The sequence below is a fragment of the Periplaneta americana genome, chromosome 6 (genome assembly GCF_040183065.1).
Source record: "Periplaneta americana isolate PAMFEO1 chromosome 6, P.americana_PAMFEO1_priV1, whole genome shotgun sequence".
In the NCBI taxonomy this organism is placed as follows: Eukaryota; Metazoa; Arthropoda; class Insecta; order Blattodea; family Blattidae; genus Periplaneta; species Periplaneta americana.
The window spans coordinates 136,789,786-136,802,119 of record NC_091122.1 but is presented as its reverse complement, the minus strand read 5'-3'; the positions used below and the strand labels follow the sequence as shown (position 1 = coordinate 136,802,119).

Here is a 12,334-nt window from a genome sequence, read left to right as displayed (position 1 = left end):
TAACGTTAGAAAATATTGAATTCAAAAGATCTTTCTTGCTTTTGTTTCTTATTTTGTATGCTTAAATTAACGAATTAATGTCTTCAGATCATGTGTCTGGACTATAATATTTATTTTACATTTCTGAATGTATAAGAATTTATATATCTCATTGAGGAATGGAAGCACTGTAATGTTTCTTTTGTAACAGCCTGTACTCATGTGTTAGAAGTCTGCAGGTGTTCAGACCGCCACTTTGATTGTTTACTTAGTTATTTAACGACGCTGTATCAACTACGAGGTTATTTAGCGTCGATAGGATTGGTAATAGTGAGATGGTATTTGCCGAGATGAGCCGAGGATTCGCCATAGATTATCTGACATTCGCCTTATGGTTGGGGAAAACCTCGGAAAAAAACCAACCAGGTAAACAGACCGAATGCAACTCTGGGTCGGCAGGCAAGTGCCTTAACCGACAGAGCTATGCTGATGGCTGCCATTTGGAATGACATACTGCAGAACAATAAAGAAAAAAAGAAAAGTAATACCAGTATAATGTGTAAACTTAATGACGAGAGATTAAGTAAAATAATTAGAATTTACATTTCATATGATATCTTCAGGAAGATAAGTTTTAGATAAAAAAGTTTCTGTTAGCACTGTTACGTAATGTTATTGATGTTTGCATTTGTTTGTGTATGAGAGAGAAAAATAGGGAGATTATTTTAAGTTATGCCCTATTATAATTTGCAGTAGACCTACACAACTCAGTCCGAAACATCGCGGATATGGATGTAACACTGTAAGAAATATACCCCCCGAAAATACCCCGAAATATTAAATTATCATATTCCGATATACTGTACCACGGTCAAGCTATAACTGGGGAAGAAGGTAAATAATGCCCTCCCATAACCTTGTTATATCGAGATTCTATGGTTTTGCTTTCCCTCCTAGGGAAACTGTTCTCTCTCCGCCTATGAAAGACCGACAGGATTTTTTGTCCCACATAGAAATTAAATGCTATCGGTCGTTATACATTATTAGCGGTAGTCAGCTTTGTCGATTATTCATAGAAAGAACATGATTGGTGAGTCGTATGTAAAGAATATGACCGTGGCATAGCAAAGCGTGACGTGTCGTGGAGCTGTGTTGAGAGACGGGGGGGGGGGGGGGGCGAAGAGGTCGTTTTGGCACGTCGCGGGTGTCTTGCAATAATCGGTTCAGAGTAAAAACCAAGCATTTACAATGAGCCTCAGCAGAATACGTCGCAGTCTTATAACAAAGAAACAAATTCACTGTTGGCACAGAGGTTCAGGCTCCTGATGGGATAAAGTGGCAAGTAGTCTCTACTGATGCTGTAACAGCTTGAAAGTGCAGACAGCAGAAATGTTTTTCGGTACAATACTGGTTCTTTTCCATAAACAAAAAAGCGTGTTATCACTGTACTTGTCTCAAGTACTTAGAAAACCTCGATACTCTGTATGAAAACAGTGCCACTGATTCCAAAGAATTAGAAGTGATCTTCTGTGTTCAGAAAAATGGGGTGTCCCAAACTGTAATCGGTTCAAAGAAATTGTGAGATTTTTTAGATTTAATTTGAGGTCAACTCGCTCTGAACGATCAAAAGAAGATTATATAGGTACCTGCAAGGACTGTACTCACATACTTGTGTGAAAAATAATGTAATTTGGGCTAAGATGTGTCACTTGTATCATAATTTTCAGTATATGTTTACTGGTACTTAGACCTACCTGTAGTAAGTTTCAACATGTTATGTAAATCTTTGACTTGCCTGTACTTGATTGAAGTAATCAAGAAGTCATATTTATTCCAAGACGTATACCAAAATACACGCCAATTACCTACATAAGATATTATATACGAGATTTACGTGAAAAATTTCCTTTTATGTCATTTTACATGAAAATATATCGAAAGAGCAACTTTCTCAGATGACTGTACTTGATGTTTAAAATTCTAAAAATGTTATTTGATGATCATAGAGTCTCTCCCATGCAGAATACCCATTTCTTACATAAAAATACCAGCTTCCGGCCCAAGACATCTGATTACAGATGGGCATTATTGTCCCGGCAGTCATATTAGGGTGTCCGCAAAGTCCAGTCTCCCTACTGTTAAGAGATTAAATAATATTGAAATTAGCAATATATCTATCAGGATCATTTATTCGGGGTGGAAGTGATGTAATTGTGCAGATTGAAGGAGGTAATATAATACATTAAAATAAATAAAAAGAAGACCATTATGCGTTTTGTAATTAAGTGCATGGCTAATTAGAAAATTAGGCTACCACAGTAGGGTTGCCATACTTTCTAATGGCAGAAAATAATGATAGGCTACGTGTTAACCTTTTCATCTAATTTGAAAGAAAACCGTCCATTTCATTTAAGGGATAAATCATTATCACTTTCTCTAATGATAAGAGTAAAAATAAAAATCGTATAAATGGTATTTATCGAGTAAAAGTGTTAACATTTAGGGAAAAATATTTTTTTCTGAGAAAGTATTCATTTGGGACCAATATGTTGTTAGAATTTTTTTGTTGTACTGGTACTCTGTCCAAGGAATAAGCTATTAAAATCTGCACAATAATTATATTACTTCCACTCTGTATATCCGTTGTCGGAGAAAATGCAATACCGTACAAAACATTGCTTTGTCTCCTACAGTACCAATTTGCAGCATGAAAGAAAAATTAGTTGTAAGATTAGGAAAAAGTATGAAAATAAATTACACAAAAATAATTTCTACTAAATATTTCAGATGGAAAAGGAATTTAGATAGTCAAAGAGAAATAGCTGCGTAATTAATTACATATTTTTATTTGCTTTAGTAATTAAGAATCTTTTTTTTATTTTACAGCCAGTGGTTGTGACAGCATAGCTGTGACGCTTCCAGAACTTGAAAAGGCCAAAATAGCTGGCGCAAGACGTCCCAGAAGAGGATTTCATCAATCGCCTTTAGCAGTTTCTGGGATAGGATCTGACAATGACAATAATAACGCAGGAAGTGGTGACGATGGACACAGCAACAAATCAGCTGTCCACTGGATGATGAAAAGAGCACGCCGTGGCTGCACCCGCAAACTGCTGTACAAGAGAGTTCCAATTCTCAGCTGGCTTCCTGAGTATACTCCTCGTGCAGCCATTTCCGACATGGTGGCAGGATTTACTGTCGGTCTCACAGTCATCCCACAGGCAATTGCCTACTCTAACGTCGCAGGCTTACCTCCACAATACGGACTATATTCCTCCTTTATGGCATGCTTTGTTTATGCTATCTTTGGCTCCTGTAAGGATTCTCCTGTGGGACCTACAGCTATTGCTGCCATCTTAACTCGAGAAAACCTCCACAACTTGGACCCAAGGACCCATCCAGAATTTGCTGTACTTCTCTGTTTCCTTTCTGGCTGTGTAGAACTACTTATGGGGATACTTCAATTAGGTAAGTACTATAACATATAAGTACGTTTTCTCTCAATTAACATTTCACATTCATTCAAACTGAATTTAATGAATTTTGTTTTTACACTGTTGGATTAATACGCAAAACACACTCATTTTTGTCGTCCTCGGAAGCTGAGTAAACTCTATTCAACAGAGAGTTGCAAAATGTTGCACGGCCACAAGTTTCAAAATACAATCAACCTTCATTGAAAGTACAAAGAAAAAAAGTGGCAATTTGATCTGCAAGCTGTTGCATCCGGGCAAAAAGAAAATACATATATAATCACGTTTTAATGTTTAATAAAAAATGAAACATGGACTTCTGAGGTGATCATTAAAGATGTATGATCCTTATTTTATAAATATTTTGAAAGTAGTTTGGAATCCCATTGAGGTGCGATTTTAAGAATCAAGACTTTCCAATAAAATGTAGATTTATAACAATACACATATCTGCTACAGAAATAGCATATATTAACATATAATTTTAATTGATATCTAGATCATATTGTTAATGAATTATATATCATGATACTCTCTGGTTACTATAGATAGAATAGTTAGTATAATTTGCCAGGATATGATGTGAAAGGGAGAACTTTCACTAGTAAATAAGTAAGTGTGAGATGAGATAACTTAATGCGAAGGATAAAGTCACAAGTTTAAAAGAACTTGTAACATTAAATAATTTAATAGAGGTGTAATTCACAGTATATTATATATTATAATATACATTATTACTTATATTGTATAGTGTAAGTTACTAATAACTCGATATACCGGTAATAAAGTAATTACATATCGTTTGAATAAAGATGAAATATGAAGTACTTACAGAAGTTGGCCTAATTATTATGATCACTTGAAATTTTAATTCTCTTGTATATATTGTGATTCTAAATACATCGTTAGTGCCAACATATTGAAAAATTTTCCTGTATTGGAATAAAAAATTAACACTAATCACACAAAACATTAATAATTCACACGAGTGACAACTATTCTTGGCTTAAGTGATACCAATTTGAGTAAGTACTTTACCTTATCTCTCACGTATAATAATATTTTTCACATTTCACAAGACATTGTCACTGATTTCTGATACAACTTGTCAACTTTACTGTACTTTACATTATTGTTTTTAGGATTCCTGATTGACTTCATCTCCGGTCCTGTATCTGTTGGTTTCACGTCTGCAGCAGCCATAATTATCGCCACAACACAAATTAAGGATATTCTGGGTTTGAGTTTCCCCGGAAGTAAATTTCTGGATGTTTGGGAACAACTATTTGAACACATTTCAGAAACACGACTTTGGGATACACTTCTTGGATTTATCTGTATGGCAGTTCTACTTCTTCTAAGAGTGAGTTTTGTTAACATTCAACTTGTTAAAATTCATTTGTTTTCACAAATAGCTTATTCTGTTTAATTTTTTCTTACTTATATTTAACAAGTATTTTAACAAAAGCAATTACCGGTGCTAAGTAATGGGGAACTTCTGGTGTTTCAGAAAGCAAAGGATATTCCTGTGGGTCCAGATGATACAAAGAATCAAACGAAGATACAGAAGGCAGTGAGCCAATTTCTTTGGTTTATATCTACAGCCAGAAATATTCTTGTGGTTGTTGTTTGTGCTGTCATGGCATATCTCTTCGAAATTCATGGCTCACAACCATTCATCCTCACTGGACATGTTAAGCCAGGACTTCCACCATTTCATCCACCTCCCTTTTCATCCCAGGTTGGCAACCATACTTACAGTTTCTTGGAGATGTCTTCCACATTGGGTTCTGCAACATTTGTTGTGCCTTTGCTTGCCATCCTTGAGAATATTGCATTGGCAAAAGTATTTGGTAAGTTTTCTTATTATTCATTTAATAGGCCTATATTCTGCTATAGAACTAATAAATTATCATAACTTAAGATTAAATATATCATCTGACTTAATATAATAGAGATTATATTTCCTTCCTGTCACAAGTAAACAAATTAAAATAATTCCTTCAAAGCTCAATGACATGAGATTAATTTAATAGTCAATATCTTTCTTCATGCTTTTATTCTATGTCTGTTCTTCCATTTTTACTCTCACTTGCTATTCCCTAGTATCGTCATTATAACTTTCAATAGAATCAATAAACTTCAAAATAATGTGTAGTTATTTATTACAATGATGAATGAAGTTAGATTTCATCCATGAGCTGAATACACCTCGTGTGCTAGCTTCCACGAGTGAATTAATCCATTCTTGAGCAAGTGCAATACCAGTACAACATTTTATCTAACATTTCTTAATAAATCACTGCTGGTACAGTATATTATGGTAATAAATAAACATTGCAATAATTTAATATGAAATATTTAATTATATAAAGTAATCCTTTATATTCATGATACTGTTGTTACGAACAACTGGATTAAAGTTCAAAAAAGTCACTTGTCACAATAGAAACAAAAATATACTGGTAAATTTAACATTCACTCCTTGCTCTTAGCTACAGTAATGTGTATATAAAAGATAACTTTGTAGAGCAAGTAAAAAGCTTGAAACAGTGTTTATAAATACTATTTAGTTTTAATTAAAAATTTCTTTGTAACTTATAAGAGTTCTTTTGAATAAATCAACATTTTTGAACATGTTTTTAAAACAGTACGGTACCTAGTTTTTCCTTTTGTATAAGATGTGCAAAAGAATGTAATTTTTATAATAATATTACTAGAATCTATGTTCTGTGGTAATGGTAATAATAAGTACAGCATTCCATTTTTGAATCTTGCGTACACCACTTTTAACACTTGAATATAATTAATTGATGAACTAGTGGACTTACTCGTGTTAAATATGTGTTAAATATGTAACATATTTAACACGAGTAAGTCCACTAGTTCATCAATTAAGTATAGCATTATTACGGTTCCTAGCAGCAGGGGCGTATTTTGCAGACTACCGGGGCTACCGGCGGTAGCCCAAGGAAATTACAAAAGAAAAAGTTTATAATATAACATAATGTAATAATTTTGTATTATTAGTTTTACCATAGTAATTAAAATTAAAGTAATTGTTAAATATATTTTGTGTAATAATAGGGTCACCGGTAGCCCAAACCCTTTAACCAGTATATGCCACTGCCTAGCAGTGGTGATATTCGGGTAGTTCGCACTAGTTCGGACAAACCGGTTGTTAAATTATTTCTAGATAATATTTCCAATTACCATGGACATATACTGTATATGTTTAACATAGGTATACCGGTACACATGAGAGAACTGGTTGTTAAAATTCTCGAATATCAAAACTGATTGCTAGTAACGTCATGTTCCTCAGTTCATGGTATCGTGTCCTGGATATACCGGTAATTGGAGATAAGCATTTGCGGCCACCTCATATTGTAAATTATGGTATTTATCTAAGAACTTATATGCCCTGGACCTGTATTGCGGGAAGCAGTTACATAAGTAACTTACACAAACTTGTGAAATACTAATACAGTAGGCCTATGCAGTACCGGTACTGTAATACACACACAAATGCTTGTATGTGGGAGTAGGAAAGATTGCTGCCTGGTGGATGCGTCCATATAATGGAAGTGAGAAAGATGATGGCCTGGTTGATGAATCATACAGAATTACCGAACCAAATCCTTAAAAATATGAATACGGTATCACAATAACATCCAACCGAGAGTCGACCTGGTTGGCAAGTTGATATAGCGCTGGCCTTCTATGCTCAAGGTTGCGGGTTCGATCCCGGGCCAGGTCGATGGCATTTAAGTGTGCTTAATTGCGACAGGGCTCATGTCAGTAGATTTACTGGCATGTAAAAGAACTCCTGCGGGACAAAATTCCGGCACATCCGGCATCCGGCGACGCTGATATAACCTCTGCAGTTGCGAGCGTCGTTAAATAAAACATAACATTTTTTTAACTCCAACCGAGAGGATAAACGTCTCATTCAATTACAGGGTTCTTGCGAACCCACTGTCACTTTTTTCCATGTTTTTCCATTTTGTAATAACCTACCATTAAAATGTTACGATATAAATTTACAAGAGTCAATTAATCCTAACAGATAAATTTACAAGAGTCAATAAAGCCTAACAGTTTTAATTTAAAATTTTTGGGCTCTATAGAAGACGTTCTTCTAGAAGTAAAATTCATGTTCAAGTCAGAATGTTTGTTGGAAATATTTCAAGAATTACCTAAATCCGAATAGGATAGTTGCAAGAGTTGACAAAGTATCATATTTCTCCTTTTGATTTACTTATGTATATAATATCTTGTTTTCGATTACAGCGGAAGGAAAGGCTATCGATGCAACCCAGGAGATGCTTGCCATTGGTATGTGCAACATTCTTTCATCATTTGTAAGTTCCATGCCTGTGTCTGGTGCTCTTTCTCGTGGTGCAGTGAACCATGCCAGTGGTGTTGCTACAACATTTGGTGGCATCTATACTGGTAATTGAACATGCTTTACTTGTTTCAAAACATTCATAAGCCTACTAGACCTACTTAAATAAGAATAATTTCATGTTTCATAGCCAAGACAGTCCATGAAAATGCGCTGTTTTACAATTAAATGGTCGAAAAATGATATAAATTATGCTTCAATAAGCATATAGGCCTAATGACAAAAATGAAGTAAGTGTTAACTGACATAAACATTTATGGAAAATATATCAATTGATAGAGTTAATACATTTTGCTGTTTATTTCAATTAAATTTAGTTTATATCAGAATATAAGTTCAAACTTTGTTGTTAAATGTAATGTATCAATCTAACCCATTACAAGTGGTATACTGATTTATAATTTGCTATTACTTGCTTTACCCTAAATGTAATATTTTTTGAACATCAACACTTTGATAGTGACTGTTCATGCAAGTTTCATAAAATGATCTGTAGTACAGATCAACTATTCAGGTCTGTAACCTCTTATTTTTTTTTCAAACACAGAAGGTAATTATAATATTTTATTCCAGTGTACTACTTGTCTGTAATAGATGAGAAGAAAAGTAGAGGTGTACAACATTTGACATGGAAAATGGTCGCTCTCCTGTAGTTTGAATTTGTTTGTGTCTTTTGGATTAATGAGAGATTCACACGGGGAAATATTAAGCATCGAGGTCCGAGGATGAAATCAAGTGACGTATCTGTATGTCACGAAACGAATCATTCCCTACGAAGACTCTATGACTTAGCAATAGAACTCTTTCTTCTCGTTGCAAAGACTGGGCTTAGAATCTCTCTATTTTACATAGAAACGTAAACACAACGCACACGATGATTCCTGAGCTATATTCCGAGTCTGTGAACAACGACTAATTTTCATGTCAAAGGTGTACATTAATCCATATAATTTATATTTATTTAACATTTTTATTTCATGTCCAAAAGAGAATTCTTGTATTGTGTTACTAATGTGTGCCAATTGACTAGCCAGGAATCGAAGGTGCCATGTCAACAGTATTATCTCTTTGCTATTTACTGTACTCTTACTGTTAACTCATTTGTGTTGCAGGAATACTTGTAATTCTGTCCCTCCAGTTTTTCACACCATACTTCTACTATATCCCGAAGTCATCTCTGGCTGCTGTTATCATTGCTGCTGTTGTGTTCATGGTTGAGTTTCATGTTGTGAAACCAATGTGGAGAACAAAAAGTAAGGGTTACTTCTTACATTGTTTCATTTCATTTATTGTATTCAGTATATATTTTATATCAGCAGTGTAACTTTGAGATGTGGCACAAGCAAAAAAAAAATTCTTAATATACAGTATATAATACGTAATTTATTAATACATAGTAAGTAGATTAATTTAATTTACAAGCATAAACTGTTCAATGGTTGAAAGACGTGAGGGGAAAAGATCTTTGGGAAGGCCAAGACGTAGATGGGAGGATAATATTAAAATAGATTTTAGGGAAGTGGGATATATGATGGTAGGGATTGGATTAGTCTTGCTCAGGATATGGACTGATGGCAGGCTTTTGTGAGGTAGCAATGAACCTCCGGGTTCTTTAAAAGCCATTTGTAAGTAAGTAAACTGTTCATTGGTTGAGTAGAATGTATAAAATGGGGAAATTTGTTAATTCGGTTGGTTCTCAATTTTTTCTCTTGGTCCTTCAAAGTTCTAAGTTAATTAATAGTGCATTGAAGTCTGTAATATATGAATAGGCCTAGTGAACTCCTTTTTTTTTTATTCATATTTAAACAATTTCATAGTGAGGTCTACTCCTCAAATATAACAACCTCTTTATCTAGATTCGAACTTCTGTGTATTTTCGTGTGACATTTCATAAGTATTCCTGCGAAAATCATGACGAAAACTACTACGATACTGCTGATACTACCGAAATTCCAGAGCCAGGGCACTTTTCTGTTAGAAATAAGCCACTGGTAATTAACCATAATATGCCTTTGAGTCATATGTTGGTTTTGTACTCACCTTATTCGTGTTCACTACCGGTACCTGAGTTGTTTGACGAGCTTATATCAGGGTCTGTGGTGTAAATTTCTTTGGTTTTAATGGTACCGTAACTTTGGTACACTAGAATACGCCTACACACCTTAAGTCCTTAACAAATTCCTTAAGTAGTTAGGCCTACAATGTTGATGAATTGCATTTGTAGGGAATATTTAAATGATAGCTACCATCAGTGGATTAAGTAATGTAAAATGTGGCAAATAATAATTTTATTGTTTTAAAACATATGTTTATTTATTAAAAGTAAATTAATTTGATTTATAAACACAAATTTTATCTTTTACAGATTTTTTTTCTGTTCCACTAACTTAACCTCAATGGAAGTACAACACATTTCTATGTATTTATTTATCCCTCCCCCCCTCTCAACAAATACAAAAAATATATTCCGAATTAGCCTGAGACGTAACTAACACAAAACAATTTCAGGTTGTTTCAGGGAGTGACCTTTCACCTAGTGTACTTAATATTACGTGAAATATTTTAAAGTAGTCATTCAGATCGCTTCATAGAGTGACAACCAAGATGAATAGTAGACAAAAGAATAAGAAAAAGGGAGAAAAAGGGAGGTAAGATAAAGGGGAAAGATATATAAGATATATAAGGAATAAACGATACAAAATTATATAAGGAATAAACGTTACAAAAAAAAAAAAAAAAAAAAAAACCATATCCCATTGTAAGTGCAAAAGCGGCATATGTAAGGCAACAGCGTATTATGGTTAATTACCGTTTTTGTAACAGCTGAAACTAACAGAAGGCAGATGGCAGTGGTGGTTTCTGACTCAGTTATGGGTTTTAATTGAATCGAGATGAATTGTTACTTCTCTAAAAATTTTTATCTGGGCAGCAATTCGTTCAACACTACACAAAATTAATTTCCATTCAATCCAGCGAGATGTAGCAATTGTCCTGCACTGCCCAGCTGACGATAGGATTTCTCACATGTTTTTCATGAGTGCAAAGCCATTAAAATATGTGTTGCGAATGGTGGTGGCACTCGATCTGCAACTTTTGCAGCTCATATGGCCATATTTAGGGGTCCTTTCGCCCCTGGGCAACAAAAAGAAAATTGTCGTCCCCTCCCCCAAATATAAGAAACTCATGATTGATTTTAATTTTTACTTCTTGCACTTGTCTAAAAATAATACAATTTTTTGCATATATGAATCAAGGCCTGGCTGAGAACTTCAGTGGTCCAAGAGAGATAGAAAATGGGCTACTTAAAAAACCATCACAAATTATGATTTTATCAGTAGATTTGCTCGGAAAGTAAGGTGGAGATTTTGAATGCATCAGAATATAATTTTGTCACCATATTGTTAATTTATTTATTTTTCTAATAATATCACTGTAAAAGAAAAACATTTAGCGACTTTATAGAAGTGTAAAAGAATTGAGAAATGATTTTTTAAATTACATTTATATACAAAACAAACTCAAGCTCCTCCCCTTTCCCCCCTCCAAAAAAAAAATTGACAGGCTAAATCCGCTGATGCTTCTGAACAATTTTCATTCATATTTTATACATTTGTAACCATTATGTTTGAAAGAAATCAAATAACAAACTTAAGTCTAATCTAAGAATTATCTTATGTTGCAGAGTTGGACTTGATTCCTGCATTTGCCACATTCCTTTCTTGTCTTTTCATCCGCTTGGAACTTGGAATTGTCATTGGCATCGGTATTAATGTCTTATTCTTGCTATATGCATCAGCTCGGCCGAGTGTCCGTGTTGAGAAAGCAACAGTAAGTACATTATAAACATCAACCAGTGTTATATATTTTGACGGATTTTATGGAATGTTCAAACTAATAGAGCAACACAACAAAATGTAAAACTGTTATGATTGCAAAAGAAGTGGTGTCACTAAAATGACGCATATTTTTTCATTGTACATTTCGAAACAATTTAGGTAGATTGTTCTGTTTTCGATCTGTCATATTCTGATCCTTAGTTAAACTAACCACATTTTTATATTTTACTTTATATTCGATCTCTGTTACTTTACTCAACAGACAGACATACATATGCTGACACGCTTTCTTACCCATGCAGACTAATACAACTAAATCTGTAATGGCTAAGATTCTAGAGTTGCTTTATAATGAAACTTGAGACGTTGACCCCCATCAACAATCAATGATTTGATACCACTGACAATTGAAAAATTAACTTCTACCCCTATGCCATAAAACCATACGCCTATATATTGCATACAGATATGAAACGAATTTGATACATAATTTTATAATATATTATAATATTTTATAATATAATTTATTATATAGAAAACATAAAAATTATTATTACATCTAGTTTATCACTGAGAAATAAGAAAAAGCTGTTAACTTGAATTTATTGGAAGCAAACCTGTTATTGGATTATACAACA

The 12,334-nt window shown here is 33.9% G+C and overlaps 1 protein-coding gene across 2 annotated transcripts in view; it reads left to right on the top strand.

Annotated features, from left to right (window-relative positions):
* The window catches only part of LOC138701771 (sodium-independent sulfate anion transporter-like), a 303,572-nt gene that overhangs the window by 283,602 nt on the left and 7,636 nt on the right, over positions 1-12,334 (top strand). For both annotated transcript variants that reach the window (XM_069829018.1, XM_069829019.1), the window contains 6 exons: positions 2,866-3,447; positions 4,595-4,815; positions 4,963-5,305; positions 7,746-7,907; positions 8,973-9,113; positions 11,543-11,688. In XM_069829018.1, coding sequence (XP_069685119.1) covers positions 2,866-3,447; positions 4,595-4,815; positions 4,963-5,305; positions 7,746-7,907; positions 8,973-9,113; positions 11,543-11,688 — 1,595 coding nt within the window. The remainder of the gene's footprint in view (positions 1-2,865; positions 3,448-4,594; positions 4,816-4,962; positions 5,306-7,745; positions 7,908-8,972; positions 9,114-11,542; positions 11,689-12,334) is intronic.